Source organism: Barbus barbus (assembly GCF_936440315.1).
Source record: "Barbus barbus genome assembly, chromosome: 10".
Lineage (NCBI taxonomy): Eukaryota > Metazoa > Chordata > Actinopteri > Cypriniformes > Cyprinidae > Barbus > Barbus barbus.
Genome location: NC_136738.1, coordinates 31,579,511 through 31,600,031, shown reverse-complemented (window position 1 = coordinate 31,600,031; position 20,521 = coordinate 31,579,511). Strand labels below are relative to the sequence as shown.

General features: G+C 36.6%; 1 protein-coding gene across 1 annotated transcript; it reads right to left on the bottom strand.

The window, feature by feature from the left end:
* Nucleotides 1-5,701: 5,701 nt before the first annotated feature.
* LOC306876233 (transcription factor Sox-21-B) lies at nucleotides 5,702-7,534 on the bottom strand. Its single transcript, XM_079427242.1, has one exon. The coding sequence runs from the start codon at nucleotides 7,203-7,205 to the stop codon at nucleotides 6,483-6,485; it is 723 nt and encodes a 240-aa protein (XP_079283368.1). The 5' UTR covers nucleotides 7,206-7,534; the 3' UTR covers nucleotides 5,702-6,482.
* Between the last annotated feature and the right edge of the window lie 12,987 nt (nucleotides 7,535-20,521).

The following is a 20,521-nucleotide window of genomic DNA, read 5'->3' as shown; positions in this document are numbered from 1 at the left end:
TAAGTACTTGTAATTAGATTACACTACATTTTTAAATTGTAATCAGGTTAGTTATTGTTTTACTGATTACATGATTATATATTATTCACATGGTCACATGCAGGTAAACAGGTGGAATATTTCATATTTATTTTTAATCAAGTGTTTTATTTTGATTGAAAGATTTATTTTATTTTAATTTAATTATTATTTAATTATTAGCTTTTCATTAAATTCACAAACCCCCGTTTGGGAAACTTTGACGTATTATAATGTTTAATGCACTTCAAGTTGTTAACAACAAATGGAATATTTTTATATCAATATGGTACAAGACTATCCTATTTAAATCAATGTGATAAACAAGTTAAGTAAAAAGTAATCTGCTTATATCACCTGAAATGCAATTGATTAAGTTACTAACTACAATTTTTGTCATGTAATTTGGACTACAATTTGTAAGTAATTTGTCTATTTTAAAAATGACAATCTCAACACGGGATCGTCCTTCAGCGACGGTCCCGCTCGGAAAAACATGGCCGGTTTGTTTGGAGCCGAACTGTCGCCCATCTCACGCTGTGAGTGAGTGTGTCTTTCCAATTTCCATCATGTGATTTTCTGCCTTCCTGCAGGGCCTCGCTGCTGTACATGGCTTATTGTGTACAATACCTTGACACAAACTTCCTCTTTTAAGTACAGAGTTCAGACTTCAGAAGACGTGCGGTGTTTATGTGAGTGTATATCTCATTTCTTCTAGTGACCTTGGGCACAGCGACACGGGCGAGTTCTGAAGCTTCGATTTGACACGTCAAGATGTTGCGGTAAAGGTGGAATGCGAGATAATTTTGGTTTTTTTGCCCTCCTCGGAGCAAACTGAAGTAAGGAAATGTGGCAGAGGCCTTCTCCAGAGATTACAGGTAATACAGTCCATTGCCCCCATAAACATGCTTGACACAAGGCCCTCATGATGGAGCGATTGCTCCAGGAGAGACTTTTTCACACTTTAATTTGCCTTAAATGAGCTGGAGAAGTCAGCGAGGGCTTTGAGATGCTGCGCTGAGAGAGAGGCTGCGGTAAACTACCTCTGCGGTCGCCTCTCTCCCCAAAAATGACATGGAATTACATCATGAGTTCGGTGCGAATCTGCATGCGACTTCTGCAACCTCGTTTAGAGCAAAAATACTCGTGCATCTAGGATTGGTTGAGAGTGGATCTAAATTATCAATTAAAATATATTCCATCTATCTGAGCCACGAAAAGTTTGTGCATGAGAACATTTTCAAGTCATTATTCCATAATGCATAATTTAACATTTTAAAATATTTTATCTTAATATTTTTACAATATTTGACAACCAGCACGAAGGATTAGACTCAAATTTTATATCTGTTCTTATTGAGCTTTATTTTAAAAGTTATTCTATTTTAAAAAACACATTTTTTTTTTATTATTTGTACAATGTATATATTTTACCACCAGCATGAAAGATCTCTTAAGTTTATTTTGCAGTGTATTGTCTAATTTGTCAAATTCACATCATCACAGTTTCATTAAATGCTAAAGTTTGTTATTTGAGTTTTATTTTTTAAACATGGTGGCACCAATAAATATCTTACATAATTCTATTTTATAAAGGACATTTTTTCTTATTACTTATATTTTCTTTTTTGCCGCCAGCATAAGGGATTTGACACAAATCTTATATTATTTGATCTATATTGCAGTGTATTCCATCTAATACATCAAGTTCACAGCGTCAAGGGCTCATCAAACACAACATTTTATTTGAGTTTTATTCTTGAACATGTAGGCATCTATATTCATAAATGTCAAACACCTGAGATCAAATTTTCAGATCCTAGTTTTAAGATTTTTGAATATTACAGTCATTGTTTTAAATACATCTTGTTCCTTATAATGCATATTATCATTATTTCAATCCAAGATGATAAAAATGTCAAATAATCAGATCTGTTTAATTTGTTGCGTTATATGTAATATTTTTTTGCTCTTTATAGTGTAATATATTTTTCAAATTTCAAATTACAGTAAGTGAGGAAGCATTCCTTCTTGTACAACACCTTTGTGCCAGTGTTTGGCAGCAGAAATTGATAAATTACTTTTAACAAGTGGCCAAAAGAGAAAAAAAAAACAGTTGATGACACTATTTGCATGATTTATTTGTGATGTTATCTGGCCATGCATCATTCTGAAGGACTGTCCTGTAAAAACGTATAAGAAGTGCAAATGCATTTTATTTACTGTACCATTATGACCTTTGGGAGAATTCTTGGATCAAAATATTTAATATTGTTTTTTTTCTCTCAAGTATCAGCGTGGCTATAGAAATAATATCTCACAGATATATGTTTTTCAGTGTCATTGCTCATATATTTCCAAGAGAGAAACAGCACTTTTACACACTTGAGGGAGGGGAAAAAAAATATTTTGTGTGTTGAAGCAACAGAGGATATTTGGGTCATAGGCGGAAACTTCTATTATCATGGCTGGAGTGTTTAGTGAGGCTGAAAAGGATCAAATCGCTAAAAATCAATGAGTGCTTTAAAAGACAGTGAATCAGAGTGTGCTGACCAATCGTCCATAGGTTCAATTCCTCAAAGGTTAGGTTGGATAAATGTGGCTTTTTCCTTGTCAGTCATCTGATAGTATCACTGTAGCGTGAAATACACCCATGCTGGAGAAATATCCTGCCTGTAATAGTATGTTGGCTTCTGAAGTTTATTTAATGGATGTTGTGTTTAGGAAATGTGGCATTTGGAGCAGTTTACATAAACTATGTGATCTAGTGTCAACTTTTGACAGGTTATGTGCTGCTGTTTTACCAACCCGACACAACTACAGGCAAAAACATTGTATATTCATGCACTGGACTAAAATTTGCATAACATGTATTTTATGACCAGTGGAAAGAAAAAATTCAAAATACACATTTAAGTGCACTTTCTCTATTTGTGTCTGTAAGTTTCAATAAGGCCATGAGTTTTTTTCTCCACTTCAGCAGCACTTGCACACACCAAGCTTTACAGATTTATTCCTATCTATATTATGAAGGTTTTTATCCAATTATCCAATGTTCAGATTTATCTTCAGGAAATATATGCAATTTATTGCATATTTAATTAGATAATGCCTCATTTGCATATTTAAACAGAACATTTCAGATCATTTCAAAAAATACTTGCAATTCTTAATGTTATCAATCAACTGGGAAAGTGTGGTGATCTTTTAGTTAAATATTCCATATAACATTCACCTGTGGTGTCTTGCCTTAATGAAAGAAAACACAACTTGGCACATTATGATGGTTGACACCTGATGATAGTCGAGAGATAACGTCGAAAATCTTGGCAAAGTACCTCAATGTATCAATGCTTACCTCGTGTCAGCTATTTGTGACTCACCGTGAACTTTGTGCCAAAAAAAGAGGCACCTTTTGGTTCTGTAAATGAACAAATTTCATCATTCTTCCAGTCGTCAAAATCTCATGCCGTTGTTTGAATAGATGCATCTCTACCTTTCCCATTGGATCTCCTTTCCAGAAAAGAAAAAGCATATCTATTCAAAAGCCATTTAGTTCATTCCTTTCTTGGCCTGTAAACGCATTCATCAATTGTTCTGCTTTGTAGATGGCTTTCTAATGCTAATCTGCCGTGTTAAATATCTTTTTGTTCTCCTTTCACCGTTTTGTCATTCAGTTTATCCAGTTTTGGTCACCCATTTTATTTATTTATGCGCCTGGCTCCATTCATGCGCTCATGTATTTTTTATTATGTTGTTTCACTGTCATCCAGTGTCAACTCACTCCATTCAATGTAGGCTACTTGAAGGACTCGGAGGGACAAAGCGTGTACACATTGCAGCGCTATTCACCCCGGCCAGCTGGATTGCCTGAAAAAAAAGGGGGGAAGAAAAAAAAACCTTGTGAAAAGAAATCCTCAACAATGAACACAGAAGAAGTGCACAATGCTAACAGTTTTCCAAATACCACTGATTGCTTTAACCACAATGAGGGAAAGCAGGCGCTTTTTGCTGAGCTCCACTTCAACAAACAACAGGCTCACAAAGGCCTCCCAACTCATGTTTTGTTCCGAGACAAAACCTCCTCGACTGTCTAAATGCTCCTACTGAAGGGAGACAAAGTTCTTTCAGTTAGTGCCCCCTTTTTTAAAGCAGAGGGAGAAAAGAGAGCTGAGAAAAAAAGGAAAATGGTCACTGGGCTGGTAATGTGCGCTCTTTTGTGGAGCGGACGACCTTTTCAGGCATTTCGGTGTGTAAACTGTAGGCTGAATCGCAGAGCTTTTCGAGACAATTCAGAGGCAAAAAAATAGGTTTTCAGGTCATTTCAAATATGCATATGTGGTCACAGCTAAATGATTTTTGAGATATTAGCCGAATCACCCCGGTTGCACCTGCAAAAGTCATTTTAAAGGTCAGGGCAGGTAGAAATAAATCAGCACATTTTCACCTTTTTGCAGTGTAAAGTTAAACATACAGTGTTAATATACTATTAAAAGTAAATAATTATTAAATGCAATCATGTTTTTAAGAATATGAAATATCTACTGCATTGAAATGCAAATCTTTCAATGAAGTTGTTCAGGAGTTTTGGAAAAGCGTGAGTGCAAAAGGTCAAAAAGAAAAGAAATAGTAACATGTTTAAAATATGAAGTGTCTACTCGGGTTGCATTGAAATACAAATCTTTAAGAAACATATTACAGTAGATTTGGAAACGTTTAAAAGGTCATCAGAAAGTTTCCTTGGAATTAAAAAAGGATCATTCATTGTAAATAATGTGCATACCATTAAAAAAAACCCTGAAATATCTAACTTTGCAATAACTCTTTCACATTCTTAATTGGTTTGGGAAAAGAGAGTGAGTTGCAAACAAAAAAATTATAATAATGTGCAAAAGAAAGCTGCTCTGAAATTAAAAAAGCATCATTCTTGAAAAGGTGTCTGTCCTGTAAATAATGTGCATGTATAGCCCGGTGCTTTGTTGATTCGTCTGGTTCATAACAAGAGAAACAAGGTCACTTTTCCAAAGCGAAGCAGGAAGTTCCGTGGAGAGCAGCGATCGCGGTGTGACAATGGAGAATACAGGCCGGTGAACAGATTCAATTAACCGTGGCGGGGTAATTATCCCTGGACAGTGCAAATTAGTTTTGCATAATTGGTCTGAGCCATACGAATGAACTTCTTAATGTAATCTAAGGAGGCAGTTTACATTAAGAACGAAGCATATTGGCAAGAAAGGCGTAAATTATAGGAATGTTTTGAATAATGCTGCCTCGTTTGAATGATGGGTATGTGTTAGATGCATAATTAATGACAACTGGTGAGAACATAAAACATTCAATGGACAAGAGTGTTACCATTTTTAATAAAATAGCTCTAAATGACTAAAAGATGCAAAGAGAAGTCTGTCCGAAAGGCCTGAACGGTTTCGTTTTTCTGCTTAAAAGTAAACTCAGTTTTATCTTTCTTCCTATTCATGATCTGAGTTGAGATAAATCAGGATTTTGGCTCTTGATTACAAAGACCTGCTTGAGATTTCTGAGTAATTCTATTCAAAGCCCGAACAAAAGCGTCTTTTAGAGGATACTTTACACTTCACCTGGTCCGACCAAGTAAAGGCATTCAAGATACAAATCTTGTTCGCCATTCATCAAGAACTACAGAGCAATTTCCTTTTTTCCGCATACGCTTTATTATATCCCCCTTGTTCAATAAATGAACGATAGGCATTTTAAGTACATATAAGTGGAATTATGCAAAACATAAAACATACAATTTCACTTCGAGTTAGTAAAAAAACGGACTGACTTTCTTACGTGATAATCGTCTGATGTAGAATATGTCGACGGACCAGCACCCTAGAAATGTCAGAAACTTGGGCATGTTGTTTCTTTTGAATAAATTACACTTATAAGTGCTCATGGTCTCCCTTTGTGCAAATATCAAAGGACACGGCGTGTCCCACGATCAACAAATAGGGTAGTTTCACTGACTGAACAATAAATATTACATACATCCATGGAATAGTATTCGAAACTCAAAATATACACCTGATTTCTAGTCCAACAGCTCCTGCATTTGGAGCACTAACCAGATATGATTTAATAAAACTGTACACATTTACAGCAACATGACTGATTTGAAGAAGAAGAAGAAAAAATTGATTTTCATAAAACAATGTTTTTTTGTTTTATAGCTAAAATGCGACCACTTGAACAGCATCACCCGATTTTCTCTGCAATAGCGGCACATGGTAAACTAGTTACAGAGTCAACAGGTTAGTTTTCATAGAATTAGTCACGTTTGTCGTTAATATCCACGCCGAACAGAACACCAGGGAGTTTTACCTTACATCAAGGCATTAATCATGATACAAACACATGTGATATCTGATATGACGATCGTGGCATCACATGTTCATGCTCCACGTGTATTGCGTTGATTTCACATTTAGAAACTCAGAGTCTCATAACGCCGCCGCATACGCGGGATACGGTTCAAGTTGTGGTTTGCCCATTCCAGGTAGTAAAATATATGCAAGAGGTGGCTGGAGCCCTGCAGACGGCCAAGCAGCGCAGTTACAGGGGATCATGTAGCCCGGGTTACCCGGCGATGGATGGGAATGCGTGTGGGTATGTGCGCCCGCTCCGGAGAAAGCCGTCACCGCAGTTGGGTAACCCAACGGTGAGGCGTATGGGAAAGACGGTGGAGAAAGTTCTGCCATTTTTGAGCCGAGGTCAAAAAACGAATAGGGGTTTGTAGACATGGAAGGACTGAAGAACACCCTTGCCGCTGCTGCCGCCGCCGCTGCTTTATCGGGGTTGCACATTAACGACTCGGTAAGCGCTCCGCTCGGTAAGCCGCCCACTTTAAGCGCCTCGTGCTCTCCCAAATTATACGCCACCGGGAACGCGAATTTGTCTTTCTTCATTAAAGTCTTGGGCTTTCGCCTGGGTCTGTATTTGTAGTCAGGGTGTTCCTTCATGTGCATCGCCCGCAGTCGCTTCGCTTCGTCGATGAACGGCCTCTTTTCAGACTCCGTCAAAAGTTTCCACTCCGCTCCTAATCGCTTGCTGATTTCGGAATTGTGCATTTTCGGATTTTCTTGGGCCATTTTCCGCCGCTGCGCTCGGGACCACACCATGAACGCGTTCATAGGACGCTTAACGTGATCCATGGGCTTGGACATGATGGCAAGCGCTCGCTTCACCTGCTCAGGTAAATATCCAATGACAGAACTGGCACTTCGTCAGAGATTTGCGTGATTTAAACGTACGCGATGCAAAAGTCTCCGAGCTTGCTTTAAACTCACTGCTTCATTCCGCCGCGAGGAAAAAACAAATCCAGTAAATCTTCTTAAACTTTCACGAAAGCAATGTTCTCAGATGCATCGTTCCTCAAAAAGTAGCAGATGAAGTCGAAGGGATAAACAAGAAGCCGTCTTCCTCCTTAGCTCTGCTCGCTTTTTGTTTTCCTCCTGACCATGGTGAAGCAACCGCAGCTGATAACTTAAATCGAGTGATTGTCAACCGAGAGTTGCAACATGTGAAATAAGGTACTGAAAGGGCCCTCTGCGCATGCGCACTACAGCTGTCAGATCCGGGGCGCTCCAAAATCCCACCCAGCGCGAGGAACGAGAGTGAAATGATAAACTCACTTCGCTCACAGTGTGTGTGTGTGTGTGTGCGCGCGCGTTCCCGCTTAAGCGTCCAGGACAGCATACGAGTGTACTTTAATAATAGGCTACTCAACGTAAGCGTGCGCTAATTATAGCTACAACGATTTTCGCATTTAAAATGCATTCCTCTTGGAATTTTAGTGGTGCAATCTGTCTCTCACAAGCCTAATTGTAAATTCAAGAACATTTTTTTAAACAAAACAGCATGCAAATCTTTGTTTATAAATAATATAATATCAGAGTTATTTATATTTTGTCAACGTTCCGTTCAATAATGATCCTAAGGAGAAGTGGTCGACTGCTGCCATGGTTACCTCCTCAGGTGAACGCGATTTTCTCTATTTAACGCCAAGTTTTTTACTCATTTGCATTTTAACTGTCTGTTGTGTTTAGTTCCTGAAACGTTCGAGAATTTATTGACCGTCAATATTGAGTCACCTTTTGCAAATATAACCTAATAAATCACTTTTTATTTATATTTCGTGTTCATATGCCTGATCATGATGCGTTCCATTTGCACAGAATGAAATAGGCATGTAATAAATGACAGGTAAAAATTAATGAACGTGCATTTAGTGCAATGCATCACGAAATTAAATCAGAAAACAAATATCAGCTGTCTTGACCAAACGGAACGCACGTCTTCTTTAATTACTCTGAATATTTCACTAAAACACACACGTATTAATAAGCCAGATAAAGCGCTCAGAGAACTTTTTCTTCTTGACAGTTTCGCTTCTTTCTCTCCGACTTCAAAGGATTTTCCGAAGGCAGCGCATCGTGGCCCGAAGATGAGGTTGAGGAATATTTCACTGTGCAATTACAGATATCTGAGAGAGTCCTTGTGTAAATTGTATGTTTAAGTGGATTCTGCGCGCACCTTCTCTGTTGTTCCCTATTATTAAAATTAGACCTAAAATGACAGCTTTTAACAAGTGGGGAAATCATTTAATTGCAGAAACTGGCTTTGCTATTAAACCTGTCGCCAGACCTTTTCCCTAGCTCTTAATGTCAATGCATACGTTTGTATTTAAAACAGAAAATTAGCATGCATGAATGCCTGTTTTATTCTATTTATTTGTGTTTATTATTATTATTATCCAAATCGAAAGTCAAAGCATCTAATTCATTTAAAGAGATAGGCACACAATCCGGTTTTGTCAGAGACGATGCCAACATGATTAATAATCATACATTTAAAAGAGGCAGAGCCTTGTAAGCGAGCAAAGACGATGCAGATAAGAAAAAAATCATTCACATTTATCGTGAAGAAAGTCATCTATGAATTGAAAGACAAGCAGCGCTAAATGCTGAGCAGCTACACGAGTGTTTGAAATCTATTGTTCGCCATAAGCCTGGTTTCCTCTCCATTATTCGGCCAAACGTGGCTTCTGAAATTTAATTACGCCTATCGAATGAGATTAATGTTGTACTATGGCGTTGTGCCCTCGGCCTTCATATGCATGTCTTTTGTTCAGGCTGGAGTCCGGCGGGGTACAGTGAAGATAAGGTGATGATGATGATGATGAGTGTCAGATGATTGACAGCAGCTCTGACGTGTCGATCTCTGTCCTGCGCTCTTCTGTGGGCAGTTTATGTTTCAGATGCTTCAGGCCACACCAAAAAAGATCATGTGAGCGGCCAAGACTTTCTTTTAAACCCTTCAAACAGTCGATGATTAAGAATTTTTTTTATAAATTGAATCAATGCACAAACACCGCAGCCTCTGCTTTGATAGCAACATATTTTTTAAGCAAATAATTTTTTTTTAAAACATTTCATTAGCAAGTACCAAAAATGATTAAAAAATGAATGTTGTAAAAAGAAACTTATTAATTTTGATTATTAATTATATCAATTATATGCTTGTTTATATCTGAGTTACTGTGTAGGTGGTCTGCTGACTGATATATAACAGAATTCATTTACAAATGATGTATTATTGTAAATGTTTGTAGATAATGTATTGCTTATAAATGTAAATTTGTATTAATGTTTATTGTGTGTGTGTGTGTGTGTGTGTGTGTGTGTGATGTGTGCACCTGGTATTCATCACGTCCTGGGGACCAAATGTCCCCACAAGGATAGTAATACCAGTAAATCTTAATCTTGTGGGGACATTTTTTGGTCCCCATGAGGAAACAAGCTTATAAATCATACAGCATAAAGTTTTTTGAAAATCTAAAAATGCAGCATGTTTCCTGTGAGGGCTAAGTTTAGGTGTAGGGTTGGTGTAGGGCAATAGCACATACAGATTGTACAGTATAAAAACCATTACGCCTATGGAGAGTCCCCATAAAACATGGAAACCCAACATGTGTGTGTGTGTGTGTGTGTGTGTGTGCATGTTTATGTGGTTTATGAGGACACAAATTTGTATAATGACATGGGTATGACAGAGGTATTAAAATATGAAGGTGGTTTATGAGGACACTGCCTATGTCCCCGTAATTCAAAAGGCTTAAAAAACATACTAAATGGTGTTTTTTTTTTTATCTAAAAATACACAAAGTCTCCTGTGAGGGCTAAGTTTAGGTGTAGGGTTGGTGTAGGGCAATAGCACACACAGTTTGTTCAGTATAAAAACCATTACGCCTATGGAGAGTCCCCATAAACCACAAAAACCAACAGTGTGTGTGTGTGTGTGTGTGTGTGTGTGTGTGTGCATGCGTGCTCGCAGACACACACCTTTCTGTGAATTGTGGGGACTTTCCATAGACCTCTATTGCTTTTATACTGACCAAACAATATTTATTTATTTTTTATCCCCTAACCCTAAACCTACCCCTCACAGAAAACCTGTTTGCATTGTTACACTTTCAGATAAACATCATTTACTATTTTTTATAATATTTTTTCCCTCAAAAATTTCAGGTTTTACTATCCTATCCTATGTATCTTATGTAGCATAAACAAGTACACACACACACACAATAAACATGAATAAAATGAATAAATATTTATAAACAATATAATATCTCTCTATATGTATACATATTTAAAGTTATATATAATTTGTTATTCATATTCATTCACTCATTCATTTATCACGTTTAGTGTGTGTGTGTGTATACACATATTGACATTTCAAAGTTCAGCTTCTAAATTATTTTTACACATTCCTTTACTGTAATGTAATGTTAATAATTAAAAGTACATAAAAGAGGAGTGTGTAAAGTCAGTTTGAGAAACTTGAGGAACAGCCGAACCTTTTTCATTTGAGTTTTTGAGTTTTGCATGAACTCCATGTGAACTTGAATCAGACTTTAGCATGTCTCAAACAGCAGAGGAAGCGATTCATGGGAAGGAGACTGCTTTCATTAAGAGATGGACATTTCTTTGTAGAAGTTGTACACTTTGCCTATCATGTCATCATGACACAGGACTGCAACAGAGCCCTTCAAACTAAAACTGGGGTGTGGAGACATATTCTCACTGATGAAAGAGTCGTCATTACAGGGAGGCTGGAGAATATAAGTGACTCTTATCAGATGCTCTATCATATACTCCCTTCCTCTAGTTTGAGATGTTTAACTGCATGGCCTAAATGAGCCAACAGATCCACTGCATGGTAGAAAACAAACAAGTTTTTAATTATTATTGTCTTTTTTGGGGCTTCTTGCTTTTTTAGGTGATTGGGTCCATAAAATATAGGGAACAATTTACTGTGTTAATATGAAAATATATATATATATATGTTGTTGTACTTTGTATTTTGAATTATGCATTGAATCATGTTGTGTTTTAAAGGAAATGTCTGTAAACTTAACATACAACATCCTGGCAGAAAATGACCTACCTTTTCTATTTTCCTACATATTTCTCACTCTAATGAAGTTTAAAGAGAAGATTATGCATAAAGTCATTTTAAGATTAAACTTTATGGCATAATATGTCAGCAGCAGTCCTTAAAGTATAACTAATTGTGTTTAATTCCTACTTGAAAGTTGATTTTTACTAACACAGATGCTCAATTATGAACTAAAGAACAATAGTGAAAGAAACTGAAAAATACAGAATTTAATTCGACTGAATCATACAGTCATGGGTTTTAAAAATTATGCACAAGTTGGCACTATTTCCAGCCCACACATTTATAGACATAATCACATGTTTAAAGATAAACAAAATACTACAAATAGCTCACAGGCATTTGGACTGAAACTAGATCTGTGAGTTTCTGTCACTGCTGCTTTTGATAAAGTCGTGCTTGTGTTGTAGTTTTTCATTAGGTTTGGATCCAAATATCCAGCACAGAATTGAAAAATAAATAAACAAAATAATAAGAAATAAAAAAATAAAAAATAGTGTAAAAAATGATTTAGAATAATAAAAATAACATTTTCTATCCAAATGTCATTAATCTGGGGAACCATGACATGATCGCTAGGTGTCCTCGTGAAAAATTGTGGGTCCTCTCAGACTAATCGGTGACTAAACCGACAGATGCTCTGAAACATTAGGCAGTAAAAGGCAGTGATGTACAGTGAGAAAACAGGAGGAGTGATAAAGCATGTCTCAGTCAAAGAGTTATGCGATCCATCTGACAGTATCTGCCTTCCTCGAGGCTGGCTTAGAAACCACGCCGCTCGCGTCGACTATCTCACGCCGTTTACCATGCGACCTTCTGAGCCGTTTGTCAAATCAAATTTCACCGGCATCTCCCAAGAGCTACATGTTTAACTGAAGAAGAAACTGGAGGGGGCAGGGAGAAGTATTCAGCGTTTCCACTTTCGTACCCCTGCGGTTTAGAAATCAGAGTCTTTTCCCCCCACAGGCATTGTGATGACTTTGTGATGATACACTATTTTGAAGCATTTAGCCGGTGCATTATCGCCTGCTTGCTTTTTCTCCATTCTTCCAGCTTATCGTGGCTGCATCACAGCCCGGTCCAAACAGAGAGTTGTAATTACCCAGACTGCCACCTGATAGCTGCTCCTCTATCAGCAGCATCACCGCGCGCCTCTCCGTTTTATATCGGGCAGATACAGAGAGAGAGCGGGACGTAATGATAGCATTTTGAGCTGGAATCAGCTTAAACTTTACAATGTTTCTCATCCATCCTATTATCTCATCACAATGCCTGGCTTTCTCCATACACTTCTCCTTTTTCTGCAGAAGCAGATGTGATGTCTGACACAAAACAGAAAGCCATTCAGTCTCCTTCGCATTCAGCGTGTTTTATATGGTGTCAGTCTTCTGACTGTAGAAAGTGGAGAGTTCTTTGGTGTTATTCGCCTCTTTCCCAAAGCCTAGTGCTCTGCCTCAGTGTGTGCCTATGTAGCCTATGTAGGCTCACTATGGAGAATTGACTCACAGCTGATTCCAATCGAAGCCAGTTTGGCCTGCAATGTCAGCATTAAAATACACAGCACATGCACATTGTATAAAAAACATTTTTGATTAGATTGAACTATTTTACAGAAGTAAACAGACCCATATGCAGAAAAAAATATATTTTGTCTGGCCAAAATATATTGTAATTTGTGCTACATAAATATGTTGAAAACAGTTAAGTGAAGTAATATGGACCACAAAACTATAAGGGTCCATTTTTCAAAATTTTCGCTGAATACATAAGCTTTCCATTGATGTATGGTTTGTTAGGATCGGACAATATTTTGGCAAGATACAACCATTTGAAAATCAAAATATTGATAAAATCACCTTTAAAGTTGTCCAAATGAAGTTCTTAGCAATGCATATTACTAATCAAAAATGAAGTTTTGATATATTTACGGTAGGAAATTTGCTAAATATCTTCATGGAACATGATCTTTACTTAATATCCTAATGATTTTTGGCATAAAAGAAAAATCAATAATTTTGACCCATGCAATGTATTTTTGGCTATTGCTACAAATATACCCAAGCGACTTAAGACTGGTTTTGTGCTGCAGGGTCACACATTATAAAGTAGGCTCCTTGAGGGTAAAATATATTTTTAATGCTTTTAAAAGTAGGCTATACAATTATATTTTTCAAAATATATTTAAAATATATATATATCAGTTTTAGCAATGATCATCTTTGGTCTATTGCATGATGTTTTTTTTTTTTTTTTATATATATATATATTTTTTTTATTATTATTCTCTGAGATAATCAACATTGTTCCACACAACTGATGTAAAATAAATGCAGTTTTAATGCAATGGCGATAATCCCGAAGTGAGAGAGAAACAATGAAAGATGTTGCTGATGGAAGTAAAAAAAGAAGAGTTGTTTTAGCAGAAACATCAAGTGACATCAATCAAATGAACGTACTGAACGAAAATGAAAGTGTTGCTTATGTGCTATGGCTATGTGCCAATATTTTATTAAAATACTTAATTTTGAAATGCAAATGAATAATAATGCATACTACTCTGCATTACACTGTACATTTTGTTAATTGTTTTACTGTTGAACGTTTGCTGGGAACCTTGTTTAATGACAGGTTGTCATTGTGGCAACTTTCTGGGGCATTTTGTCACAGCGTGAACCGTATCTTTTGCCTGAACAATAACAGTGGAGGTGGTCCATAGTTTGCAATAAAGACAGTAGTTAATAGTTGTAGTCCAGACTTTTAGGTTTCGCATATAAAGGTCAAACGGGCCCATTTGCGTCTGTTTACACTATAACTCATTACTTTCAACAACAACAAATCTTTAAAGCAACTGAATGTAGTTTTCTGTATTTTTGCGACTTTAGAGCCCCCCTACAGTAAAGTGAGTGGAATTGACTGTCGTAAATACATCACCGTCCAGTTCACTTTTTGCTGCCTTTTTCGCGGGATTTCGTACCCGCTCACCAAACCCGCCCACGTGGGAAAGAAACAAAAGCCATTCGCTATATTTAAAGTCATTGTACCATCAGAATTATTTTGAAACTGATAGCTTTCAAGGTAAAAACTTACATATACTTGCATTAAAGTCAAAGACTAATGCGATTTATAGCTAGTTTCCCATTTTGCTTAATAAAATATGTTCACGCTTGTGTTTAGTGTTGTCAAAAGTACCGACTTTGGTACCAGTCAGTTGACAACACTAGTTTAGATGTATTGGTTGCGCATTTAATCAGATGTTCCTGTATATGTAAGATCATTTATATTTTTATCTCTAACTTTTTATTGATATTTTGAGCATACCATATACCTACATAATTCTTAAAGGGATAGTTCACCCAAAAATAAAAATTCTGTCATTAATTACTCTCCCTCATGTCGTTTTAAACCTGTAAGACCTTCGCTCATCTTCAGAACACAAATTAAGATATTTCTCAAATTGTCGTGGCTGTGTAAAATAAAAATTAGTTGCAATGGGTTACAGTCACATCAGTAAACAAGTGAGTAGTTGGAATTGAATAGGCTAAATTAATTTTAGATGAATTATGCACTCTAAAAATTACATGGGTTAAAAGTGTGGTAGTTAACAGGATGCATAATTGCAATTCATATTTCACCATAAGGTTAGGTAGTAAATTTTAATGAGGAAAAAAATTCAATGATGGCTTGACAAAGTCTTATTTGAAAGTTTTAAAACAATTAAAAAGTCTTATAGAAGGTTTATAAGCCTAGAGGACATTTTGCACAGCTCAGGTGTCTATACAGTTTGGCTCATAGAGTAGTTAATCTATACCGCTTGACTTTAAAAAATAAACTGATCCTGATGAAAATTCACTGGAGTAAACAAAAATTGGAACATGAATTGGAACAGGCGTCATTTTTAACAGACGGAGCGCAGCTAAAGCAGTATAATCAAGCCTAAATCTGATTTAGGAACTGCATCAGAATTCCAGACTTTGGTTCCCATGGCACTGATGCTCACAGAGAAACGACACTATCAATCTTATCTGAAGAGATGAAGTGAGCAGCATAATGATTGTGTCATTGAGAGCAAAATAAACGGCTCTCCCTCTTTTCAGTAAATCACTGTGATGCTGCAGATGGCTTTTGGTAGGCTTCTATAGAGCTCATGGTTCAGTTTGAATCTGACATGTTTAAAGGCAAGAGTTTTGTTGCTTTAAATTCATGCATTTAGTTCACCCAAAAATTTGAATGTGCTCACCCTCAAGTCATCCTAGATATAGATGAGTTTGTTTCTTCATTGTATTTGGAGAAATATAGCATTACATAACTTGCTCAGCAATGGATCCTCTGCAGTGAATGGGTGCCGTCAGAATGAGAGTCCAAACAGCTGATGAAAACATCTCAATAATCCACACCACTCCAGTCCATCAGTTAACATCTGGAGAAGACAAAAGCTGTGTGTAAGAAACAAATCCCATCATTAAGACATTTTTAACTTCAAAACATTGCTTCTGGCAAGTCCATAATCCATAATAACACTTCCTCCAGTGAAAAGGTCATCTGGTCTAAATTAGAAGAGAAATCTGCACAGATCAAGCACCGTTTACAAGCCAAAACAGTCCAAAACAAATGATGTGAGAGACAACAGGAGATGGACTTTTTCACTGAAGGAAGTGTTATTATGGATTATGGACTAATGGTTTAAAGTTAAAAACATCTTAATGATGGATTTGTTTCTTTTGGATTCTCCAGATGTTAACTGATGGACTGGAGTGGTGTGGATTATTGTGATGTTTTTATCAGCTGTTTGGACTCTCATTCTGACGGCACCCATTCACTGCAGAGCATCCATTGCTGAGACACTGATGCAATGCTACATTTCTCCAAATCTGATGAAGAAACAAACTCATCTACATCTTGGATGACCTGAGGGGGGAGTACATTTTCAGCAAATAAACATTTTTTGTGCAAACATTCCTTTAACTTGGCAAATTGTGATTCATGTACTGTAAATAAAAAAGTAACATCGCTTATTTAAAATAAGAAAACCCTATACTAAACAAAGTGCTTTTGTAGTTGATTAAGCTGTTACTGTATGTACATTGATTTATCTTCTTATTGGCATATAAATGAGGTTTTATTTATGTAATTGAATCAACGTTGTATGTCTTGACTGAGCTCAAATTAAGCTGAATGTCTTCTGTAGAGCTGCTTTACAGCTGAACTGGAATTCATTTCATAATTGATGAATTTCACAGCATAAATACTGTTATTTTCCTGTTATTAGTGTGAAGCTACTTTGAAACCATTTGGGTAAAGAGCTATAGAAATCAAAGTAACTTGATCACTTGCTTCTCGGCCACAGATGGACCTTTTGATGCATATTGCACACAAAACTGGAAAGCTCTGTAAAAATCGCTGGATCTTGCAAAGTTTGACAGGTTAGTGCCATCACATCTTTAAAAGCCATTTTGTTTGGGGCAGAATAACCAGACTTTATGCAACTGGCTTCCAGTGACATGTCATTGGGAAACTCTGTATTTTGAGTGGCAAGTTGTCAAGCAAGTTGTCTTGTATGTATTTAGGTTCTTGTGATGTGGGAAGGACAGTGATTTCAAACACTTTTGCCACTGCTCCAGCATTGTGCGCTGAACATTTGCATGAGAAAACTACAAATCCACAGGGACTATTAGGGTTTTAAAACACCACGTCCTCTCCCAAACGGAAAACACAATAGGCCTCCCATGCAAACGCCACGTCGCTTTGAAACAACCTGTATACGCTTGTGTGTCTTTTTCCCACTCCCTCTATCCTCTGCTCTATGGCACGGACAAAAAGAGTGGAAAAAAGTTGAGCGGGCATTCAGTTGTAAACCCCCTGTTGCAGCTGGTCCACATCTTGCTGTGCGCTGCCAAGTGCGAGAAGCGCTCTCCTTTCATCTGGCTCTGCCAAAATCTGGGCTAATGTGTCTCAGTGAAAGAGTCCTGCAGTGCAGCGATCTCTCATTCTTCTCCTGTTTTTTCCACCATTCTGTGCTCTTCCACTTGGGATAATTGCAGTTTAATTGGGTGACAAGAAATGAAAACTGTGTCCACATTATGTGGGATTATCTCCTTTTTGCTTGAGCCTGCTATTCAGAGAGGCCCGTATATCAATGCAGGCGAGTCTGTCGCCCGGTCAGTGCTGAGAATAGTTTGATGACCGGTCAGCTAAATGATACAAGGAGGACAGGGGAGCATGCTTTATTTGCCAGAAATTTACATTCACCTTTGAGTGGTAGATGTTGAATCAATACACATATGATATGCTTTTGAGAGCTGTTTTCCAAATGCAAGGAATATTAGAAATTCCAATGGAGTTTGTCAGAGAATTATAAGATGTATTCATACAACAGGCTGACATGGAATCTGCATTTATAATCTCTTTATATCTCAAATTCTTTGTGTTTGTTTACTAAATGTTTCCATTAGTTTGATTTTGCTTTCAGCTGCCTAAAAGGGTGTTTTCACACTTGAGTCTTATTAACCAAACTCAGACCCAAAATGAAAACTGAGTAAAAGAATCCACTTCTCTTTGCATTCACACAGTTCTTTGGATTTAAAAGTGGATTTGGGTCTTATTTAGGTCCAGCAGGTCTCAGTCCATTTTTTAAAATCATTTACACTATAGTTTTAACATGAATTGTTTGGTTATTATTGATATTGAATAATTAAATTGAATATAATATTTGTATAATGTTATTTTTTATTATTAACGTATTACATTTATTATTAGAATTATTGTTGTTATATAATTTAATAAAAATATTTTATTGTTGTTTTTATTATTATTATTATTATTAATTAATTGAATATAATATTTAATGTTATTTATTACTGGTAATGTATTATAATATTTATTATAATTATTATTGTATTTAATAAAATATTTATATTACTATTGTGTTGTTGTTGTTGTTATTATTATTATATAATTAATGTACTATTATTTATATCAAATAATTTATTATTGTTTATTGCATTAATTAAAACAGTATTTGTTATTATTATTATCATTATTATTGTGTATTAATTAATTATTAAATCATTAATTGAATCTAATACTTATAATATTACTTAATAATAACAACAATACATCAATACATTGAATTTTGGAGTATTATTAGACCATTTTTGACATTTAGTTATTGTCAAATAGAATTTGTATGTGTTTATTTATTTATTTATTTTCTGTTATAAATGCAGTTTTAAAAGACACTCCAGTTAAGTTTTAAAGCATTAATTCTCTTGTAAAACTGAGAAAAACAAGATTGGTGTCTGTGTATTTGGCAATAGTTTTATAAACTCACAAGATGTTCTGTTTGCTTTAAAGTTTGTTTGGAGCGTTCAATCCAAAACTTTTGAGACCCCTGTAATGAACCCAATGTAAAAACACCCCAAAAAGTAGTACTACCAACTCCATTAACATTTTACCATGTTTCAATTCATGTTCTGCAGTCATAGGAATTCTGAAATGCAATAATAACAATCCAGGTTTGCTGGAAAATGCAATTTCACCGTGATGAATCTCAGCCTGGCTGACAACAGATGATAAAACAGCAGATATATAAACACTGCTGGATGTTGTTGGATAATGAAGAAGCGGCGAGAGGACGGTATTATTTGTGGCGAGGGAACTATCCTTTTCATTAGGCTCTTTTCTGCGGTTCCCAAACCTCCTTGGGGGTGTGCATGGCAAGGTTATAAACATTGAGTCATTCTCAGGGCCTCTGCAAGCCGTACCTTCCCTTTTGTCAGGGCTGTACTCAACTTTAAAAGCCCCTTTCAGTCGACATGAATGCCCTTCATTTTCTCTCAAAGAACTTTGCATTGATAGCCGGCAAAAAGGGAAGGTTGTTTAGAAAAGGATCGAGAGACAATGAGAACAAAAAAAGCGAAAAGCTTTTCAGATTCCATTATGAACATAGCACTCCCATTCTTTCCGACTGTTTATACATGTTCTGCGGAATAATGCAGCCCTGCTGTAATATGTTCCTTGTCCTCTTATTTGAAATGGGCCTTGTATCAGTGCTAACCAGGGGGGGTTGGGATTGCAAGAGCAAGACACGGCGCAGAACCGTCGCTCATGCATTCACCGCGAGATCAAGGTAAAGCGCACAGATCGGGCACGGAAAAAATGCGAAAGCCAGGTGAAAGAAATGAGACCTTGCCCGTGTAGTAAAGAGCCATTCAGACCGCGCTCCATTGTGTCAATATTTAAGGTGCCCTGATGCTTGGGCCGAGAGGAGAGCTGGGCTTTTTGAGAAGCGCCTGCGATGACAATGCCAACGCTGAAGAGCTTTCTGTTCGCATTTCTGTGCCTGACCTTAGTGCTGAAGTCCAGTATGAAGGTTACTGGAGTTTAGCAGTGCTATTGGTGGTTGTGCATAAGGAAAAAAGCTTTATATTGAGGTTTTGTCCTGTATTGGACACCCTTGACTTGCTCTGTCTTTTCAGTGATGGTCATTGGTGATTCTTATTGTACGGATTATATAAGGATTATACACCCCCTTAAATTACTGCAATTTACTGTAGTTAGTTACTTTTGTTAGTGAAGCTGGCTTCTTAGTTTGACAGTAGTTTAACTGTAAATTATGAGCTTGTAGCTATCAATCCCAACATTGATAGCTACAACAGGTGTTAGTTAGTCTTATGATTAGCATAACAATTGGTTGAATTTTGAGTGTGCAATTTATTGTACACACATTTTGTATATTGTTGATGAAAAATAGCAACAAAACCTGACAGAAAACGCTAGATTTATCTGGTCTATGATGTGACTGGTTTGCATGACAAAACTACATTTGCCATCATTCTCTGTGGCACCACAAGAGGGCTAAGTGCTCTTCATTTTGTTGCATTAGTGATAAAAAAACAACATCAAAAAAAGAGAGCAAGAAATGTGAAATTTCCCAATGTCAATATTATTATGAAATATTACACTTCATACACTACATTGCAATTATGAAATTTGAGTTTGTAGGTAGGAACGTAAAAGC

What these genes read in the sequence shown, in the direction of transcription:
- LOC306876233 (XM_079427242.1), bottom strand. Translation starts at nt 7,205, where the DNA reads ATGTCCAAGCCCATGGATCACGTTAAGCGTCCTATGAACGCGTTCATG.